The 22,501-nt window shown below is 40.1% G+C and overlaps 1 protein-coding gene across 1 annotated transcript in view; it reads left to right on the forward strand.

Annotated features, from left to right (window-relative positions):
* The first annotated feature begins 1,620 nt into the window (after positions 1 to 1,620).
* LOC131592726 (cadherin-related family member 3-like) overlaps positions 1,621 to 22,501 on the forward strand; it is a 29,978-nt gene continuing 9,097 nt past the window's right edge. Inside the window, exons 1-15 of the mRNA XM_058864454.1 lie at positions 1,621 to 1,636; positions 1,751 to 1,953; positions 6,284 to 6,452; positions 8,773 to 8,858; positions 9,848 to 9,942; positions 10,039 to 10,143; positions 13,679 to 13,827; positions 15,159 to 15,348; positions 15,644 to 15,816; positions 16,378 to 16,481; positions 17,275 to 17,374; positions 17,520 to 17,618; positions 18,214 to 18,440; positions 20,108 to 20,279; positions 21,836 to 22,080. Coding sequence (XP_058720437.1) covers positions 1,621 to 1,636; positions 1,751 to 1,953; positions 6,284 to 6,452; positions 8,773 to 8,858; positions 9,848 to 9,942; positions 10,039 to 10,143; positions 13,679 to 13,827; positions 15,159 to 15,348; positions 15,644 to 15,816; positions 16,378 to 16,481; positions 17,275 to 17,374; positions 17,520 to 17,618; positions 18,214 to 18,440; positions 20,108 to 20,279; positions 21,836 to 22,080 — 2,133 coding nt within the window. The remainder of the gene's footprint in view (positions 1,637 to 1,750; positions 1,954 to 6,283; positions 6,453 to 8,772; positions 8,859 to 9,847; positions 9,943 to 10,038; positions 10,144 to 13,678; positions 13,828 to 15,158; positions 15,349 to 15,643; positions 15,817 to 16,377; positions 16,482 to 17,274; positions 17,375 to 17,519; positions 17,619 to 18,213; positions 18,441 to 20,107; positions 20,280 to 21,835; positions 22,081 to 22,501) is intronic.

Below are 22,501 nucleotides of genomic sequence, written 5' to 3' on the forward strand. Positions count from 1 at the left end.
AGAACTTTTGATTTAGAAAGACAAATTCTGAGTAAACAGCCAATGAAATCTTTGGAGATAATACAAAAATAGCAACTCCTTTCTACATTTCTAAATACTAGTAAATTAATTCATTGTTTTTATAGATGGTTTCCATTAATGAACTGTGGCTTGATGAGTGAGCTGAATTCATCAAGTACTGTCCACAGGAGATTACATTCAAAGTTCAGCTCCACTTATGGAAATATATCTCCAGAAGCCCTTCTCAGCTCAGCCTCATTTGCATGGGTGATTTTTGTTGATGATGTTTTCCAGAATCTCTAATAACAGTAATAAAAACTTAGTCCTTCACTGTTATCTTGCTCCTGCTGATATAAATCAGTAACAGCTCAGCTGAACTCAGTCCTACTAAGGTGTCAGATTGACCTGTCCAGATTAACTCTTTCAGGCACTTCCCACCTCACAGTCTCCCACATCCCAGCCTGTACCTGTAGAGTTTCTCCAATGCCATATTTTCCATAAGTGCCAGAGTAATCCCAGATGGATCAGTGACCCATGAACCTGCTATATCTGCAGTGTGGGAGCATGAGAATCTCCATGCAACTGTGGAGGGGCCCTTAGGCTGCAGCTCAAATGGTCTCAGACTAGTTCCTGTAGCAACTTTTCACCTTGTAGTTCTGCAGCAAAAAAAAAAACAAAACAACTTAATGGGGCTTTTGCTACAGTAATAACCGTAATTACAGTAATTACTGAGCCTGTCCAGACCCTTGAGTGGGCAGTATCTGTCTCCTTCTTGGCACAGTGTGTAGGAAGTTTGGCTGAACATGGCCAGCTTTCTTGGAGAGTGTTTTGGATGAGCCAGTGAAGCATCCCCAAGCAAGAGTCAGCCCTGCCATAATCTGGTGCTGAGATACATTGCTGGTTCAGGGATGTGAGATTAATGAAGTGCTGTTTCAGGGCACCAAAAACAGTCCTGATTTATGTTTTCTGACATTCTCCATAAGATGAAGCACAACAGGCCTTTGTCAAAAATACCAAAATCTAGAAGCTAAATGACAGTGGCAGCAAAAAGTTTGGTTTGGGGAGACCAGAGGTCCGGACAAACAAGGAGCTTGCACAGATCTCTTGGATGCCTCCCCAGTATGTACAGCTTCCACGCAGTTTTGAACCATAGTGTGCTTTTGTGGGCCTGCATCTTCTGCAAAGACTTCTCCAGATTGCTCTTCCTTGCTCAAAGCAGGAGACATGACAAAAACACCCCTGGAACTGCTACTAACTCACACTACTCAAGAGCCAGGCTTGCACACAGCTGCCATAGAAAGAATTAGAAGAGGGAAAATAGAGGAAATAGGTGCTGCAGATAATATAGTCCACAAAAGAACATTATTTCTTTAGTATCTGGGTCTGTTTCTCAAGGTACTTTTTGATGTAACAGTGAACAGAGGCACTAGTTAGTACAGGGGGAAAAATGAAAATATAGAAAGAAAATTGGCTTCTTTGCTTAGGTATAAAGACATATGAAGGCAAATGGTGCAGTAAAATAATTCTTTAACAATAACCACTCTAGATGACAACATTGTAGGACTGAATAAACAAAAAAATGGATTCTTCAGCCATTAACACTGGATTTACTATGATGCAATGCCCCCATTCATAGGTAAAAAGAGAGTCAGGGTATTTTGTCTTCCTTAATGGCAGCTCTTGACAAAAGCTGTGTACTTATTAGCTCAAGATTCCCAGAAGTAATTTTACATTCATTTTCATCTTGCAGGAAGAAGAACCCAGTTGCTTAAGGGCTTACCTGCAACAAGCACTGTTGAAGAAAACTCAGCAGCTGGTGTTTCAGTCTATGACTTTAATGTGACTGTTTCTTCATTGGCTGCTGAAGGTGTTGCAATTCTTCCTACCATAGTAAATTCAAATCCACTCACAGAAGCTTTTGACATTGAATCAAAAGGAGGTCTTGAATTCAGGGTGAGTTTAACTTGAGTAATTTTCAGTTGTAGGCTGATGTTTCCTGGATTACTGAGCACTGACAGTGCACAGTGTCACATCTTTTAATCAGAAAAGAATTTTAAATGCAGACTGTGGTAATATTCAAAAATGCTGTAATAGATATGACAGATGAATAGCAATAGTAATTATGATTTTTAATTGCATCTCGGAAAAATCACTCATCACAATAATTCCATTAATTCTGTGATAGAAAAATTGTGATTTTTAGAAAATAATGGGTGAAGAAGAACATGGAGGATCTGCTTCTGTTTTGAGGTTTTATCCATAGTTTTTCAGCTTAATATGTACGAAGTGAAATGAAACGAAAGTGCCTTCGTTAAACCACTGTTTGGCCACTCTCATCAGGAATTAAAATAAATTTGTCTCACTTCCAAAATAAATGAGGCTGAATCAGATCAAAGTAATTTTTAATTCTGAACAAAGGCTGTGACACATGAGGAAGTTATCTTGAGGTAAGAAGTTATCACCCTTCCACACATCTGTGACCTGCCTATATCCATTGCACACTCTTGTCCCATGGCAAATGCAGAGCAATTTCCATTACTTCAGGCTGATTTTTATTGTTGAATAAATTAGCAACTATTAGCTCACATTTGTCACAGGCAATGAGTGTTCAGATGCCTGATAACTTGTCATCCCATTGCAACTTGCTTGTACATCTGAGCCTGAACAGTGAATAGAGGCTTTAATGTATACAGATAGAAATGGTGCAGAGTCTTAAAAAGGTGATTTGAATATCCTTTTCTGGGTGTTTGGGTTTTCACAGAACTGATAAACAGCTCTTTTCTTGTTCTCTCTGCTGGTGCTTTTGGGAGAAAATTTGGGAAAAGTAAGGCTGCAGCCCTAGGTGGTGTTTGCTCATGGATTTGATGTGCCTGCAGGGAGCTGCTGTGGCTCCCATGCTCCAGCCTTGCAGCAGAGTACAAAGCTCACTTGTGCCAGCTCTGATGGCTCTTTACTGCTCCCCAGCCAGGTCAGTGAAGTGATTAAAAAACCTCTCAAAAGAGCCTTCTTTCACCTGTGAAGCATAGGGTGGGACTGCACAAATACCTGGACTGTGTCAGCTGAAGAGATCATAGAATTGTAGAATTATAGAATATGCTGAGTTGGAGGGGTTCCTTCAGGATTATCTAGTCCAGCTCCTGGTTCTATATAGGACATCCCAAGAATCACCCCGTGTGCCTGAGAGCATTGTCCAATCGCTTCTTTAACTCTGCCAGGCTTGGTGCTGTGACCACCTCCCTGGAGAGCTTATTCCAGTGTCCAGCCACTTTCTGGGTGAAAAACATTTGCCTGAAATCCAGCCTAAACCTCCCTGAACTCTGCTTCATGCTCTTTCCTCAACTCCTGGGTAACAATCAGAAGGAAATAGATGCATCTCTTAAACTGGCTTTGCTGACAGAGAATCCGTAATGTAGGACTCCCTTCCTAAGCTTTATTTTGGCATTTTGCATTAAAGTGATCCCTTCTGCTGCAAAATAGTCCTTTTTTATACCTGCTTGCTCCTGTCCCATGCCATCTTTATATTATGACACACAAGAATTTATATTGCTGCTTGTTGAGTGGGACTGAGAAGTTAATCTGGAGGAAAAATAATAGACAAAAAGTCCTTCTTGGAATTTTTCATGGCAAGGATGATGGAGAAATTCTTGTTCTAGCACAGTGCAGGGTGACACAAGGATGAAAATGGAAGAGACTGCTGCTTCCAAAGTGCCAGTTTGTATCCATTTCATACCACAGCCGCATTACCAGAATGGCCTGTGAACCTTTCTATGTTTTGCTTGAACTGTTGCTTTTTCCAACATTTCCTAAGTAACTCAGAGGACTAGAACAAAGAGTTTGAGCCAGTGAATATCAGTCATGGAAAAATCATAAAGAAAGCTACATACAAATTCTGCAAATTAGCTGATGAGTGCTAATTACACCTCATAAAGCAAGGATAAATACTTGGATGTTCTTAGTTATTTTATTTGATGAGGATTGCTACTTTTAATTACTTATGCTATGTTGTAGCAGATCTGTACAATATTTCATAAAAGTGACGTGATCCAAAACCAGACACCCCAGCTCTATCTACTGTCATTAAACCTTTGCTAAGATATAGAAAAGGCACTCATTTCATGAATGAATTATGAGATTAGCTAAGTACCTGCTAGGACAGGCTCTTCAGTATTTATGAAGCACATTTAATCCTGTTGCAGCAGCAGAAAACAATATCATGTTTCTTGATATATTTTGAGACTTCTGAGAAAGTAAGAGTTTCTGAGATCTCAGTCCTGCCCATTCCTCCTCACCTTACTCCTGTTTGAAGTTCTCAAGAGCAGATGTGTAGAATGCATGAAAACCTGTTTTTACCTGGGTGCTCTTAGTGGTGCTCTCTGAATATATTGGTGGTGGAGCAGGGAGCAGTGAAATTCTCACGTGGAATGAGTGATAGACAGTTCAGAGGTGACTCTAGATCCCCTTTATGAAGCCTGCAGCTGCTCCAAGTGTGAGCAGTCCTGCTTTTATCAGTAAGCTTTGCTCCTACCTGAAGGAAAGGAGAATAGCTGCTCACAGCCTATGCCAGTGGCATGCTGTTCCCAAAAAAGTTCAAAAGAAACCTAGAAAGAGATCATTTGGATTCACATGTTCACTTCCAAGGCCTGCATAAAGGAGGGTGGAAGATGTGTATTTAGACACATTTAGTCCAGCTGTAGTTACAGTACCAATGAAAATATTTGGCTGTGAACTGGAGGGATAATCTCCAGAACACATAACTTCTATTTAGAACTGGACAGTTTAAAATGTTGAATTCATTGTATGTGTTTACAGTATTTAGATCTCCATCAAACATTAATTTTGAACATCAAGCTTTCCATGGTTGTGACAAGTTTTTACAATGTTTCTTCTGTGTTAGCATCACTTTATGGGAAACTCATATCTGTAGAGTATAGGAGGAAAGGAGACCATCCAGGACACAGTTATTTTCTCCTGCAGTATTTTAACAGAAAGATCCATGAGGTTCCAGACAGCAGCTCTTTTATGTACCAGAAGGCACAAAACATTTGTGCTTCTGTTCACTCTCCTCCAACTCTTTGTTAATTGTCTCAGTTTCGACTTCTGTCTTCTAACTGTGCTGTGTTTTTGTGTTTGTCCTCTGGCCCACAGCATCTCATCTAAACCCAAGGATTTATCTCTTTGTTCTCCTTCTGCATGCTCTTCAGTCTCCTCTATTCTGCAGTACTGTGAATATACTGACATGCTACTTGTCACACACACTCATGAATCCCAGCTTTTCTGCTTCTCCAGTTCCACAGAACCCTGCTACTGGGTTCAAGTTTCACACATTTTTAGCCACACAAAAAACTTAATGGTCACCTTTTCCTTTCTTGTCCAAGAAAGGAAAGATCTTGTTTTATTATTGGTTTAAGCAGTGAAGATTGAGGCACACAACTTTCAGTATCCTCCTGTTGCTCTGGACTCATCCTAAATCCAGAATGATTGCATTTTACATTTTTTCACAGGGTGTCAGTCTCAGGCTAGTACATATTTTGTGTTAAGAGGCAATATGCAGAGCTGAAAGCCTTTGAAATAAAATCCCCTAAACAAAATAAAGAAAATGTTTGCCTTATCAATCTTGCAAACATCAAGGCCTAGGATATTTTTTCAATTAGTTTGACATTTTTCCCAAACAATTCTGGTGCCTCTCTCAGACAATGTACCCATGAAGCTCCCTTCTGTGGTTTTCCTGCAAGTCTTCTCCCAGATACAGGCTACACAAGGAAGGTTCTAGTAACTTCTAGACTATATGGTCTTCTGCCTTCACACTCTTTATTTCAAGTTAAAGATCTTCTTCCTCATGTTCCTAATTCACAGAAAAAGTGAAGCTGCCCTTGTGTCTTGCAAGGCTTCCTCTGAATTCTCAGTCTCATCACACCTTGAGCACTCCTGGAGCATGGTGTAGAAAGGAAAACACTTGGCACAGAGACATACCTGTGGGCCTGAATTTGAAGATAAAGCATTGCCTGAGAGACATGGCAGCACCTTCCAGGCTATCTCCTCCTCAGACTCCTCCTCACACAAAAGATCTTTGAGTTACTCCATGAAGCCACACAACATTTTGATCTCTTCACTCTGTTTCTGTCACATTTTCGCCACTGATGCAAAATGTGCCAGCAAGTAAAAGATTATCTAAAACACTCACTCTTTACTGATTGAAAGTGTCCCTTGATTTGTGTTCACTCGTTTGGACTATAAGTTTCATCTCTTGCATCATGTGCTAATAATAATAATCTTTTATTTTCAGGTTATTACCACTGGAAACCCTGTCCTAGATTATGAAACAATGCCAAAGAGCTTTGATTTGCAGATTTTTGTTGAAGATGCAACTGGAAGAACTGACCTTAACATATTGACTATTCATGTAACAGATAAAAATGAGCATCCTGTATTTCGAGGAAATTTGGCAATTCAAAGTAAGATAATGGTAGAATTTGAAAAGAACAATACTTGAAAAGATTACATCATCTTAAAAAAATTGAGCTCATACAGTGCCTGTAACTAAAGTAGTCTAAAGTAAAGTAAAGTCTAAAGTAGTCTAAGTGTTTTGCTTCAGGAAAACAAGGAAAGAATAGGACACTGTTTTCATCAGTGTTGTTTTACACAAAGAGTTGGTACGCTTCATCTCTGGAAATGCCCTTTCATTTTTCTTGAAATTTTGTTAAAAAATTATTTACCCATTTTGAAGCAGCTGAAGAATTAAAGGAAAAAATTATACCAATAAATACATATGTTCTTTTTAATTAGAAAATTAAAGTTTGCTGGTTTTATAGCTATTGAGTATGGGTCCATATTTCTGTAGTTTGTTGAGAACTGGACTGACAAGCAAGATAAATTTCAACAAGGGCATATTGTATGTGCAAGAATTTCTGTGGGAAAACAATAAAAATCTTGCTTTGCAGATGTTTTATATCTGCATATGGCATCTGCACCTTCACATGAGAAATTAAGTTGAAAATCAGTCTTAAGAGTGAGACCTCAGAGATTGTGATCTATAGTGATACAGATTGAAGGAGGCCCCTACACGGGGCGATTGATGTTAACCAAGTTTACTTGGTTAACAAACGGGAGGAATGTGCAGTAGCCTTAGGAATGAGGCTGGAGAGCCTGGACTGCAGCTGTGGCCAGTGCAGGTTTTGCACGTTGTGCTGTACCTGACGCTGCCATCAATAGAAAGGATGGGTAATAAGTGTCCTACTCTCTAAGAGATCTTATCTTGCATATTTACTAATGAAGAAGACCTTCAAAAATGGTAACAGATACATCAGAATATAGTGATTCATTATGTGCTCACATGCAGACAGAACAATTCAGTTCATTCCATAAAGTACTGAGAGCCTCTTTGATGACTTGCTGTCGTAGCAGCACTATATGGCCAAGCATACTTCAATACTCAGTTTTAAAAAATCTGAAAATACTAAACTGTGATCCCTTTGTGGCAGGTATTCAGAGGTAGCTGCTAACCCCCCAGGTTTGGACTGACCACGCTGGGACAGTGAAGCTTGGCTGCAGCCTGACTTTTGCAAGGGGTCGGGTTCAGAGCAGCCTGCTCACATTCAGCCCTCCTCACTGATGCCTCCTGAGCACATTGGCATTGCTGATTCCATACAATACTTAGTTTGTAAAGCAAATTAGCTTCCCCAGGGAAGAGGCTGTGTCATCTTCTCGGTATAGCTGGTGTCTTGCATATCATGGGTGCCACTGGAATCTAATAATAATTAAATCTGACGCTTCAAGGGATCAACACAGCATGAAACACACTACGTGGGAGCTTGTTACAAATAAAGGCATCAGCTTAACTCTCAGCTAGAGCTGCCATAAATTGGTGAGCACAGATGTCTGATCTGTCTAACTGTGTGGCTTTAGTTAACAGTACCAGCCACAATTAGACACTAATTGTGCATTTGCTGTTTATGAAAAAGCATCTCCCTCTCATTAAACTTTGTATTCATATTGTTGTCCTCTGGGAACAACTCATTATGCTGCTCTGGGATTCCTACTGCTCTGATGAGGAGCAGCAGTCAGTAGGGGTCACAGTGGAAATTAATAGTCCAGAAAGAGCAGATCCAGTATACACGAAAGGGCATAAAGCAAATAATGTGATCTAAAGATCTGTTGTTCTGTTAATTGCTCTGCCCAAGGAGAGATAAGGCTGTTGCCAGTAGTCCAGTATGGGATAGACCAGCTGTGAGAATCCCTGGCATGGAGAGAAACATACCTTGCACTGAAGTACCAGCCTCAGTAAAGCAAACATTTAAGTCTGTGCAGACCATCATCTACTTATCTGCCTCACAGGTGTAAAGGAAAAGCAGAAATTAAGATGAAAGGCTCTGAGCTCTCCTGGCAGGGCACAGGACAGGAGGGGGATGATGATGAGGACCTAGCACAGGATTGTGTTCTTCCCACCTGCATAGTAAAAACCCCACAAATATAGCCCAAATACATAATTTTCCCCATAATCTGTGAATAGCTAAAGACAGTCCATAAGGAAAGATCAGTCCTTCCCCTGAATGGACAATTCATATTGCAGTGGTTGTTGCTTGTTTACAGATATGTAATTGGTTTCTTTTTGTCTTTTGAGTATTTATGATCTTTATGATGATTTTGGAATTCCACTTGTGAAGTAAGAAGATGTAGCAGGCAGTAATACATCCTAACAGCTTCAGTGCATAAGTCTCTTTGCTGCTGTGCCCTTTATTTTTACCCAGATAACAGAGTACTCTTATGTCCGTGCAGCTGTGACCATCTACGTGTTGGAAGGGACACCTCCAGAACGCATTTACCAAGTTGATGCAGCTGATCCTGAAAATGAAAAACTCCAAGTAAGTTGTACTAACCAAAAAACTCCAGAGATTATGTAATCTGCTGAGTCTGAAATGTGAATCACCATCATCTTTCAACAACTTCCTTCCTTATCAGAAACACAGGAAAGGTTTGATCTGGAAAAAAATAAGCATTCTCAATACTAAACTAAGAAAAACCTGCCTTAATGTTTGGACAAAAACTATATTTTAAGTTCTCAGCCATCCAATATTAAGGGATATTGGAGGCAGAATTTGATATAGTTAATCAGAGAGACAGTAAAAATTGTGAATTTAAAATTAAAAAAATAGCTTACAAAATGTTTCATATAGATGACAGTGACTAAAAATAAATAAAATTTTTAACTTTCTGTATCACAATGTAAATTCTTTTAAATGAGACCATAAGGAAATCACTTACAAGGCAAATTAATATCAAGTTTTTGACAATCTCAGGACAAACTGTGACCTTCAGTAATGAAAATGTGAAAATGGCTGATCTGAAAATACTGGTGGTATTCAGAAAAACTTGTGGAAAATGTTAAGTTGGTAGCTGGGGAAAAGTAACTGCACTTAGCTAAGAATTATGTTGTATCTTTGCTTTATTTAGTTTGGCTTTATAAAGTACAGTACATTCAAGAACTGAACCCAAAGACGCTACTTCAATGTTTAGTGTTATTCAAGAAAGCAATTAGCTTGAAGTCTGTCCTGAGTCTTTGCCCAGTCAAACTGAGCTGGTGAGGAGGGAAGCAGAGCTGTGGGAGTTTAGTTCTGCTTTGTGTTCAAGAGCAATGGCAGTGAGTTCCATGTGCCCTCTAACCTGACATATCTGAGGCATAAGAAGCTGCAAATAAAGAAATGCAGTTACATCCTTGGACAGATCTGCTCAGTGGCTTTTGCAGGTTATTTGCATGGTGCAAATAACTTTCCCTTTTCTACAAGGCAAGGAATGAATGAATGGAGGTATGTTTAAAGACAAAAAGACTAAATTTTTGTTCTCTTCATTTCAGTATTCACTGCTCCCTGCAACATTGCCATTCTCAATCAGGAAAAGTGGAGACATTTTTTCCACAAAAGAATTTGATTATGAGAAAGATCCACACTGGTGAGAATGTATTTTATTCCCATAGTTTATAGCATTCAGGGAAATGTTTTCTGACATACACAGAATAATTCCTGTTCTGTTTTTCTTATCTAACAGTTACTTTTTAAATGTAACAGTGACAGATCCAGAAGGACTCAACTCAACCAAAACAGTGAATATAAATATAATTAACATCAACGATGAAAGACCTTACTTTACCATGTGAGTAAAAATTTTCCATTGCATTCAAAATGTAGGTGTTTTCTCAGGTTTACTGCTTTGGCACCAGTGGGAGGGTTTAACATAAGGGCAAATAACTATGACAACAAAATACTACTGAAAAAAGCATTTTAATTTTGCTATGATTCCTATTCTTATACTGGAAAGCTTTGTCCTAATGTTCCTAATTTATTCTTATTTATGTTCTTAATAGTTTAAAGTTTTCTAGGCTCTGTCTTCATGCTAAGAACAGCCAAAAAAGCCTGTTTTACTTGTTAGCATTTATAGAGGTTAAAGCTATGCAAAGATCTGTGGACAAGTTCAGACAAGGAGATTAATTTCACCCGGTGTGAATACAATCATATAGAGTTTTCTCCTTATGTAGGTGTGCATTTCATCATAATTGTGTTTATTCATGCAGAAATGTCTAGACATAAGAAGGTCTCCCTTTTGATCAGTCTTCCTCTTCCCAGACACGCTTGTAAACAATAGGTGATCTTTGAAACTTTGTTGTCTCTTACTATGTCCTAAGCAGGAAATTGTGTCATAACACACAAGTCAGAAATATCTTTTGAAGACTAATGGAGTCAGGAAATATCGAAAATGTGGAAAAATAGGGACAAATATGTATGTGCTGCAAGCAAGCTGTTTTGCTGTGGAAAGCACAGTGGACAGTTGTTTCTGAAGCAGGAGCCTGACAATTATCACAGTTGATCTGACTCTGTTGTTGATTTATCTGTGTCACTGTATGAGACACTGATGGGATTCAAGGCACTGCCATTGTGTCTCTTGATTGTGAGACTCTGCAAGTTCCCTGCTGAGAATATTTATGATGCCATCTCTGCAAAAGTGAAGACAGGATAGCCCCTGGGGCCATGCCAGGAGGTTCCAGCCACTGGTTTGGAACAATCTTCTGGGTGTTGTCTTGACCCAGAGCAATGGGTGTCTCCTGGGCTGAGGCAAATCATCTGGACCTTGATGGATAAAGGGGTGAAGAATCTGAAGAAACAAGAAATTAAATGTTAGAAATAGGCATAAATTGTTGTTGATGTTGTTTTTGCTACCTACTTAATACTTGAACCTCATGTCTGCAATAACAAGAACTCTAGTAGCTGATTCCATGTTACTGTACTTCTGCAAGGAGAAGGAATCCTGTTCCCAGTACCAATGTCTGCACATTGTGTTCTAGATGATTGTTGCCTCCTATTTTGCTATTTCTGTGTATTTATCCTTGTGTCTGGAATGCTAAAAGAGCTCTTTTAAATATTTATCTACTTGTTTGAATTAGTGAAAGCTGCAGTGGCTTGAGAATCTGTAACACCTAAGTTTTAAGACTCTTTTGGCACAAAGAGTCTAGTATTTGTTTGAATCTTGTCCTTTTTTAGATTGACACTACTGATCAAAAAGAGCAGCTCAGTTTGCAAAGAATTTTAGATTAAATTGTATTTCATGATCTATCCTTAATATGCACATGTATGGCCTGTCCCCTGCTACAATGTGAGCTGCGTGCCGGGTCTAAGTACTTCCTGACACTAATAATTAGTTCTGGAGTAAGAGCTGGGGAAACTTGAGGAGTTAACAAACCTCCTTTATTTTACCCCAATCATAGATGTCAAGAACCGAGTTTCAAAGGGTCTTTTTAATTGTTCCCATAGTATATGCAAGCACATCTGGTTTTGGTGTTCACAACACTATGTTGGCATTCAGCCTTTTGAAACTGTTCCTGTTAAAATCAATGGAAAACTTGTGGAGTCAGGAAAACAAAGGAGAAGAAAACAAACATATGCTTCCTTTGCAGTTATATTGCAGTGACTAAAAGGTCTGCTTGAACCATCCTGTAACCACCACTGGCAGGTGGTAGACAGATGACAACAGGACACATCCCAGACATAGTTGTGTAGGAAGTGACCCCAACTCCTCCCCAGCTGTTTCTTTGTGCAATGGGGGTGTGCTCAGTAATATCCCACTTCTTCCCAAAATATCTAGTGGGGAGGGGATAACGACCATGTTGCAGAAGGGTTGGTAGGACTATGAGGGTGGAACTGTGATGAGTTTGCTGTTCACAGAGAGGTTGGAGTTGGGGTTCCAGTGGTCCTAGGGAATTTCCTACTTTGGGGCAAATACAGATAGAGATGTGGGAGTGAGTGGGATCTGTTTATTTCTGCATGATTCTGGAAGCAACAGGAGAACAAGGAAGGAAGGGATTCAGTGCCAAGGATGAGATCAAAACTTTGTAAATAACTGACACAGCAGGCTTCAAAAACTCCTTGTTTTCTTCTCTCTGTAAGTTAGGTGTTTTTACCGGGAAAACCCTATGTGATTTCTCGCCTGTATACTTGCCTCTTTTCATATGAACTGACAGAACAGTTGAAGATAGTGTGTCTTCATAACCATTTTAAAATTGCAAGTGGAGCTCTTGAGGCGTGGGATCTTCTGTTCTGTCTCTGCAATTCTCTGCTCCAATTGCTAAGTGCCCCATGAAGTGTGTCTTCAGAGAACAACAAATAACTCATGTTTTCCTGTGCTGGAAACTACAGACTAGTCAATTACCTAAGTGGTAGCATAGAATGTTTTAAAAGTGCAAAAAGTATTTAGTCTTGGAACACACTTCTAATGTTTTTTTGAACGCTTGAGGACCTTCAACTCCCTTTGAGTTCCAGAATCAGGAGGTGTGTGTGTGTTTATGTGTGAGTAATACAAATCAGTCTTCTGAAATTCCTTGCACCATTTTTGTGTCCTGGCCTATGCCTATTTTTGCATGTGGTTCAAGTTCTGAAATTGTCTACCTGAGTACCCATGTGAACATCAAACTGCAACCACTGTAAGCAATCCTGCACAATTGCTTGCACAATGCAATTTATTGTGACCTATAAAACACAGTTATTGGAAAATCAGGGAGCACTGGCACACCAAATAGCGGCAGTAGAGAACCATTTTCCCAATGTAAAATGCATCAGATAGACAGATGCTGCTGGAGTTTGAGGCATGTTCTTCTGTTAGGCACCCAGAAGAGTGCTCCTTCCTGCCTTTGCCTACTGCAGCAGCAATTCAGTTTTTCTGTAATATTGTTGCCCCCAAGAGTGCTCCAGAATTCATCCCAAAAGATGGTTAACCACATTACTTATTGTAATTTTTGCTTTTCTCTTGCAAAATGAAGGAATTAAAGCAAATATCTTCATGACCTGGTGGCTCTGTACAGATATGGATGGCTTGATTTAACCACCCCCTTGATTTAACCACCCCCTCTTCAACTTCCATGGTTCTGTGAAAGTTAAATTGCTTTTACTGTGGAAAACTTGCAGAGGAAGAGCTTTTACTTGTGTGGCTGTGTCATGCTTTATGAACATGTGCCAGTTCAGCTACTGCTACATGTCCAGCTGGCAGAACCAATGACTGGGATATTTATCCAGACATGCAAATAGCCATCACTGAGCCCAACAAGGCCATGGCTCTGCTGCTACAGTTGGCTTCTGAGCTGTGTCTGTAATCAGCTGCCCTTACAAACAAGATGCATGCTTTGCTGCATTTTATCTTGTAGAAAACAAAGAATCTACAGAATTCCAGAGGAGCAAAGCCCAGGCACCATTGTTGCCAATGTAACAGCTAAAGATCCTGATGATGAAGATTCTCCCAGCAGACTTTTCTACAGTATCCAGTCATCTGACAGACATTTTTCCATAAACCCAGGTCAGACAAACAAAAATGTGACTTCTGACATCTGAAAAATAATAAAAAAAAAAGAGACTGTCTACTTTGGAGAAATTATTTTTGCCATAGTTTTAAATAGACTTTATTTTGTGTCTCCTTATAGCAATAAGGAATGTGCTCAGTCCCTTATTAAGGCCAAATTCTTTGGTCAGCTGACCAACACTTGGTAAGATGTCTTGGAGAAAGTAGACCAAAGGTGACTTCTTGACAAATATTGACTTGTTTCTGGAGGGTCATGGCTCCTTGGGTGGAAGTAAGATTGCTGAATTATTTTCAATATTTGAGGACTGCAGTGACCTTTCTGGGGCTCTTGAAACAGCTGCAGGTGGTTAGACCATGATGTCCTCCCTCCTGTCTGAAATCCTCTCTAACAGTGAGGTGCACAGCAATTCTATACCTCAAGTTCATTTTTCTATTCATGACCCTCCTCGGTCAAGACCATCAAAAAGAGTCCTTTTTCTCATGGTGACCCTATCTTCTTCATGCTCTCTGGGGTCTGTACATTTTTTCCCCAGGATTTTTTCCTCCAGGGCTGGCATTCAGTGGCAGCTTTTCCCCTTGTCTGCTGTTGCTTTAGAACTGTTTATCACAGTTGTTAGAAGTGCCACACAGCACAGTGCTGTGGGGGATAAGGATGATCCTTAAAGCTTTGGATTCCCTATACCCTTTGGCCTTATATTGCCACCTTCCTCCTCAATTGCATTCCAAAATGCAGAGGATGTATTCACTGTTCTTTTAACTCCTTTGTGCTCTGGGAATAGTACTTGTACTGTGCCATAATATTTTTGATAGAGGCAAACAGAAGTGAAAAAACAGTATTAAGTGAGTGGCTGACCACAGCACTTGGCACAGTCTGTCACAGCTCTGTTGATGTGAGTAGATTTGGAGGTGCTGAAGGATGCTTGAATGATAACAGTGGAAAGTGTAGCTGTTTTACTAGCTGGGGAGCAAGGGCAGCGCAGGCATTAGCAGCTCACTGTCCTTGATACTCAGTGAACGCGCTTATTTCTGGCTTGCACTAGAAGCTTGAGAGTAAGGGAAACCTAAATGTTTTACAAACCTGCTGCTGAGGCCTCCTAACGTGTGTTTTTCAGCAATGGTATCTAGCCATTTGTCTTACCCAGAATGGTCAGAGCCATTTTTTATCACTTAAAAAAAAAATAACTAAACCAGCCACGATTTCCACAGAACAGAAGACTTTTTGTTCTGCTACTTGTGTGTGGAGCTGGCCTACCCTCTTGCACATGCACCATGACAGTTTGTTGCTTTCTCCCATGGTGAATATCTGACTTCTGGCTGCTCTCTGACAGCAACTGGAGTGTTGCAGGTGACCGGGAGAGTTGACCGGGATGCGCTTCCACTGCGGCTCCATCCTAACATCTCACTGATAGTCCGGGTGGAGGATGGCCCCAGCAGCGGCCATGCCAGTGAAATGGAGATCACAATCATTATTGATGATGTCAATGACAACCCACCAGAATGCAATCCTTCTGCCTTCAGGTATGGAGTCTCTTCCTTGCCTTGGTGCTGCCTTTCTGCCCCAGACCAGTGAGCAGATTAGGGTACATCCCCAGACCTGCAGCTGGAGTGGACATTTGTCATTAGCCTGCCCATTGTACAGGGCTGTTGTCCATCACAACACATGGGTCAGATTCTGGGTTGCTTTCTCCATTGTTCCATATTTAGATCTAGGACTTCACTTAAAAATAAATCAGTGTTTTGGCATGTGATATATGAAGAGTGCAAAAGGAGAAATATAAGTTGCTCTGACAGGAAATGTCTTTGTTTTAAACAGGAAAGAAGCAAATGAAAATACAACTCCTGGGACATTTCTTGTTGATCTTAGAAATTACTGTAAAGATATTGATGTTGATCCATCAAACAACCAATTTAGTTTCACTGGATTATCTGGTTTTGGAAGCAATAACTTTGCTCTGGAGTCCACTGTGTCTGGAAGACTTGTGGTCAGTCATTTGTGGCTTTATGTTAGATTACACCAGTAGAGAAGTCAATTTATGAAATATTATAAGGGATTTTTCTAATTCATTGTACAAGAAAAAAAAATACTGTAATCCATTTCACAGTAGGTATTATGTGGAGAATGACTGTTTTGACTGGTTGTGAACTAGGTATCCCTAGATAGGATGCTTTCTAAGGATTCCACAGAATTTAGTGAACAGAGACTGTTTTCTTCAGTTTTAAATAAATGTGCTAGATATGATTGAAAAAAAATATTCTTTTTTAGGGAGTGTGAAGCACCAACTTTGATATGGATAAACAGAGAAATTTGATGCCATTTCATATTCATTTACTCATGACAGACTGTGGAAGATCCTTGCTATTCAGCATGAAGAATATAAATACTTGAGAAATCTCATACTCAGTAACTCAGTAAATGGTCAGAATCATAAAACCTCTCTGAGTGGCAAAATTTCACAAAAGTGTGGTAGGATTTTCACTTCTATGATTTCACGTGTCAAAATATGGATTCCTTATGCTGATAGCTGCTGGCAAACTTGCATTGGCCAGAACCCCACCAGTTCCTGGACATGTGCAATGGTGGATCTTTTTTTGCTTTGAAAAGAACCATGGGCAACTATAGAAAAAGGGAAACAACAAAAAATAGGCATTCTGTCTAGCAGACAAGAGTGTTACAGGAGCAGTAAAATGATTTTGTATGGTTTACTTTAATTTTGGAACTGAGGTTTCCTTGTCAATAAGAACTGCCCTTAGCTGCTTCATCTGCCAACATAAAAATCATTTTCCTTGCTGCACAGGATATGATTGCTGTCAAGCCTTTGATTGCTGTGTATGTTCAACGTAACAGACTATACAAAGTAAGCTGTGCCTCCAGGAATCTCCCTGAAGAGACAACCAGCACTGGATGCCTGTGTGTTGGTCCTGCTGCCCCAAAGTTTATGAGGGTTCCACAGCAAGATAGAGAGCTCAGAAAATTAGAATTTAAATCTGTGCAAGCCACCATTTGGTAACAACTTGGTTCCTGGACAAACACTCATGGTGATACCCTCTTTTTCAATGTCTGCAGGCATGAGCTCAAGTAATAGCTCAAGCTATTACTATTAACAATGTCAGATACTTGTTGAGCGAAGAAAGGGTAGTGTAAATAGCCAGCTCATTATACAAGCTTTGAATTGACTAGGTAAAAGGTCAAGACCTTATCACCCAAATGATTAAAATTTCTGCTCTTAAGGGGAAGGAATTTTGTTGGCAGAAGTGTGAGTATGTAGAAAAAGCCTGGAATTCAATCCTGGAATTGATTATTAGCCTGTGTTATTCCTATAGAACTGTTCTATATACCCAAGGGGCAAATCACACTTACAGAATGCTGAAAAGAGTAATTGTCATCATGTGTTCTCTGAGTTCATGTATGGAGATATAATTATGATTATGTTCCTTTCTATTTAGATCAATGGAACTATTGATTTAGAAAACCCAGCTAATCAAGGTGTTGAAGTTTATACACTGACTGTCAGGGTGCAAGATATTGCCCATCCTACCTACTCAAGCAAGTATCCCTTTTACATTTCTTTTGATAGTTTTCTGTGCTGTAACAGCATGGAGAGAATAATACCATATGTATTTTGAATATATGCATGAGAAAATTTCACAGCCATACTTAACTATGATTTAATCTTCTGTTATATTTCCAGATATCATCTACATTTACATCAGGATAAAGCCAGTGAATGAATTTTTTCCAGTCTTCCTTAATTTATCATATGTATTTAGTGTTTCAGAAATTACTAAAGGTACAGTAAGTAGAACCTAAATGATAGAAATAATGTTGCCATATTGTTAAGTGCCTTTTCTCTCCAAATGAATTTTCATATATGTAGATGAGGCAAATGGCTCAAAGTTCCAGTTCAACTAGGGTCTCACCATACAACCACCTACTACCCTTAAATAGACTAAACTGGCAAAAACTCCAATTGTACAGATGGAGGCTGAGACACAGACAAATTCAGCAATTGCACAAGAAATCTGGGACAGTGCCAGGAACTGAACTCAGATGTCTTGTTTTACACTGTCTTTCTGCTCTTGCTAAATTAGCCTTTTGGAGGGACTGTGGTGCACAGAAACCTTTACAGACTGACACAGACAAGTGAGGACTCCCTTGGCCCAACCACAGAGCACTTCTGCTGAGGTTCTTTAGAGACTCCTGTGTTTTGGTATTTACTGCTAGCAACCCATGCACAGGGGAGCCATAGCACACCATAGGGAAGTAGTGCTTATCCCACCATTGCTTTAATTTTTAGTTAAAACTAAACCAAATCTTTAGCTCAGTTTCATCTGCACCTTCTGTTACTTCAAATGTGAATGAAATATGGATTTTCTGTCTCTCAGTTGGATCTAGCATTGGAAGAGTGCATGCCACAGACAAGGACTGGCCACCCAGTGTCATCACTTACTCCATTGTAGCTGCAACTGGCACCAGGGATTACACAAATATCTTCTGGATCAGCCCAACAAAAGGAGATGTGAGGATTTTAGCTAGATTAGACTATGAAACAACTCAGAAACATATTTTCATAGTACAGGCCTCAGACCAAGAGAATTCTGCAACAGCATCAGTGAGTAAACCCACTCTACTACTTCACCTTTACCTACATCTTTCTCTCTTCTTCCTAGCAAGAATAATAAGACATTGGGCAAAGCACTTTGATCTGTAAAAGGCAGGTTCAACCCCGCCCAGTAATATATTACTCAGATGAAAGAGGTGTTGTTCACTCAGTGTTGGTTTATTTCTCACAAAAAGAATAAAATAATATTTTAATGTTTTTAACTGTGATGTTTGTTTCTCAGACTTTTGTTTTTCTTATTTTACCTGAACAGTGAAATTATTTTCTGCACCCTAAACAATTTAAGTTATTCTTTATGGCTATAGAGGTACTAGAAAACAGAAAAAGGACAGGGTCATGAGGCCAGGTAACACAGTTTAATTGTAGCCATGCTTAGTGGCAAATTCTTTTTGGAATCTGTGTAGTGTCCCTTGGCCCTCAAACATACTTTTGAATTTTTTTGTGATTTTTTTTTCCCTGAAAAGTGTTCAAAGTAATGTGAGAATTGTATTGCAGCGTATCAGAGTTGTGTTTTCATGGAGTGGTAGAGAGAGGATGTGGACGGGAGGAGGGCTCGGGCAGCCTCTTGGTTTAGTGTCAGAGGGCCAGTAGCTGTGTCCACTTGGCCTGCTGGAGTTGTGCCTTGCCCTGACCATGATCTACTTTTTTTCCTGATGGTGTTATCTAGCAAGAGCCAAGACCATGCCAGGTACCAAGAAAATATTTAACAGCAGGGTTGCGCCTAGGTTTTCTGCCCAGACCTACTTTATTCAGAAAAATAAGTATAAATGCTATATCCACTAAGGTATTTTATAGTAACTTCTTTCAAATCCCCGTGTCCTTCACAGACAGGCTCCTTTTGACTTCACATTTTGTCCCTCATGACTCCTTTACATTTGATTTTTACACATGTCTTGGGGGTAACACAGGTACTAGGCTTGCTTTTCATTCCAGCCAAGCACCACCCATAGAGTTGCTACCTAGGAGTCATTTAATCTCTTCATCATCTGCAATGTTTCAAGGTGAAAATTAATGACAATTTAGCATCAGAAGCTTTTAACAATGTCAAGTTTATATGTTGCCTGACTAACAGACATTAGAAGAAAGAACTTTGGGAAGGGAAACTTTTTCTTTTAGCTAGCTAATCCCAGTTGACATCAAACACCTCTGGTGCTATTCAGGGTGCTCCTATCCATGCAAGAGGCCATTACCAGCATTTCTCGCTCGCTGGGAAGAGTCTATAAACACTCTTCCTTCCATGGAACATACTCTAAATGGTTATTAAATATGATAAGAGGTCTAAGTAATGATTGTGAAGCAAGTTGAGAGTTTTGGAAGGGAGTTTAATGATTATGTGGTACTATTATTATTTCTCATTTTGGCTGTAACACAAGTCAGGTTGTTCAAAGGGACATGTCATCTTGAAAACCCTTCACTTATGGAAGATGGCTCAGGTTACAGAACTTGTTCCCAGAAGAATGCTGATCACAAGAATTGAAGGACAAATGATCACAGACATTTTCTGGTGGGAGCTAGTTTAGAAAGGGACTTCAGTGCTTTTAAACAGTTGTTGATCAAAAGAACAGAATAGACAAAACCAAACAGTTTCTGAAATTAAAAAAAAAATCTGTCCCAGTACACTGAAGCAGCTTCAGCTTGATATTGCTCTTTTCTTCCAGGTAACCGTGAATGTTTTGGAAGTAAATGATGAAGAACCAGTTTGTTCACCCAATTTCTTCTCACTTCAAATCCCAGTTGATTTAGCTGTTGGGACCAATATTAATGGCTTCAGGATTGAATGTCAAGATCGTGATTCTGATCCCAGGTCTTTCCGTTACTTCATTAACAAAGGTACCGTGGGTGAGCTGGGAACAGTGAAAAAAAAATAGTGAATGCTGATAGTTCACTTATATTTATAAACAAAAATCTAACATAGTTTGTATGCTACTTTTCTGGTGTGCTAGCTGTGATCCACAACTCTGCATATCATTACGTTGATCCTCTCTCCAGAAGCTGGCTACTGGTGCTACTGGTGCTGACAGCTAGAACCACCCCCTTGCAAGGCTGGATTGCCTGCCATATTAATCAATAGGTTATTAATTACACATTGACTATAACTTCAGAAGAATGAGCTGGAATGGTGTGCAGTGTCAAATTTCCCTTCCAATTACAGCTGACTAAATCTTGAGAAATGATGGAAAGTTCTGTATCTCTGTGTATCTCATCATCACATAGATGCTGGTGCACTGTTCAAAACAACTGCTGGAACCTACATGTCGTAGGTCCATGCTGTATGCAATGAACCCTCATTTTAAAAATCCATCTTTGACCCTGATCAGCTGCATCCACCTGGAGAACTGCAGTAGTATGGGATGACACTCAGCTTTACAAAAATGGAAGCACACTCTCTCAGGGCAATTCCTTCTTTTCTTGCTGAGGTGACTGCTGTGAAGGAGGGAGCAGATTGTTCAAGTGCTAGCAAAAACTGTGAACATCAAAAGAGAGAATCTCTGTCCTGCTGTAGTCCCTTGATGCCACAGAAGGAGCTCTGCAGACATGGTATTAACACGTAAATCTGTATAATGGCTGTGTTAGTAAATCCCTGACCACAGGCCCAGTCCTGGTGGTACAGACCTGGGCTGTGTTGTGCATTGGCCTCTCAGCCACAGAGCAGCTCATGGCCCTTTTTGTGCTATAAAACAGGCATGGCCTTCAAGAACATGTCAACTCTTCATCTCTGTGGGGCCACAAGAGCAAAACCAAAGCATATTTGGTGCCTCTTCAAGGCTCTGATTTCCTGTATACGCGGTCTGTCCAGGTCCTAGCTGCTGGGGCTGGTCTCCCTGCAGCTGGGGCCATGAGCAGCTCTCCAGCTACAATGGACAGAAAGCAAGGGGTGGGGAGCCAGCATTTCTAAACTCTCCTCCCTGCCCCATGATGTTGACAGAGCGCTGGAGGCAATGAATGTCACGAGTCTAACTCTCTTCGAAGGCCACTGCCTCAGGCAGATAGAGAAGACATGAAGAGGGGCTGGAGCAGCACTCCAGGGATGGCCCAGTAGCAGAATGAGCCCTGCCACAATGCAGGGTCCTCACCCCAGCTGGGTGTTGTTGGGTGCTCCCCAGGTTCTAAGTCCAGGTCTTTCAGGTCACCTATGCTCTTGTGTGCCCTATGGCTCTGAAGTGTTCCCACAGCATCCACTCTGCTATGTCCCCATATAAGGTCTTACTCTAGATTGCAATGCTTTTATGACTGTATTGTTTTAAATTATTTTATATGGTACGAGGGAGATCAAGGAGCCCTTCTTGTCATTAACATTTCACCACACCTCACCACTTGTTACACACATTTACTTTAATATGGGATTAAAGTAAATTTTTTTGCATTTTGGTGTTACCTTTTTGCAGGCAATGAAAATAGACATTTCATCTTTTCACCAAGCGCTGGCTCCAACACATCTCATCTGATTCTTGCATCAAGGTTTGACTATGAGAGTGGACTTGATACAAACTGGATTTACAGTCTGAACGTCCACATAACAGATGACAATTTAGTATCTGCCAGGGACAAAACTACACACTTAATTAAAACTGGAACAGTGACTTTAAGCATCAGAGTTATCCCAAACCCAACTACTGCCACAACCACTACAGTAAGTTCACTAAGACTTATGTCTAATTCTGCATTTCTTTTATGGAATAATCTACACAGGAGTAAATAAAAGAGGATAGATGTATGCAAAAAGAAAGCAAAAACCTAGAGTGCATCTAGTCCTGGGAGGTTCTGAGCCCTGCACTCTTATGATGAAGCCAGAGGTGGTTGATGTGCTCAGTATCATGAAGGATTAGTCCCAGGTACAGAGTCATAACACGTGTTTTGTATTTCTAAAACAAAAAGGGCATGAAGCCAAAGGACTGGGCATGCTGCCATTACCATGCAACTGGAAAGTTAAAGATTTTGGCAGCTTTATTAATAAGGAAAGAGCAGGGATTAACCTTTGCCTGGAACCTTAAAATTACCTCATGCATTTTGCACTACCTCTTTTCTTATTCATAACTCTTCTCTCCCCCAGC

Source organism: Poecile atricapillus, chromosome Z (assembly GCF_030490865.1).
Source record: "Poecile atricapillus isolate bPoeAtr1 chromosome Z, bPoeAtr1.hap1, whole genome shotgun sequence".
Lineage (NCBI taxonomy): Eukaryota > Metazoa > Chordata > Aves > Passeriformes > Paridae > Poecile > Poecile atricapillus.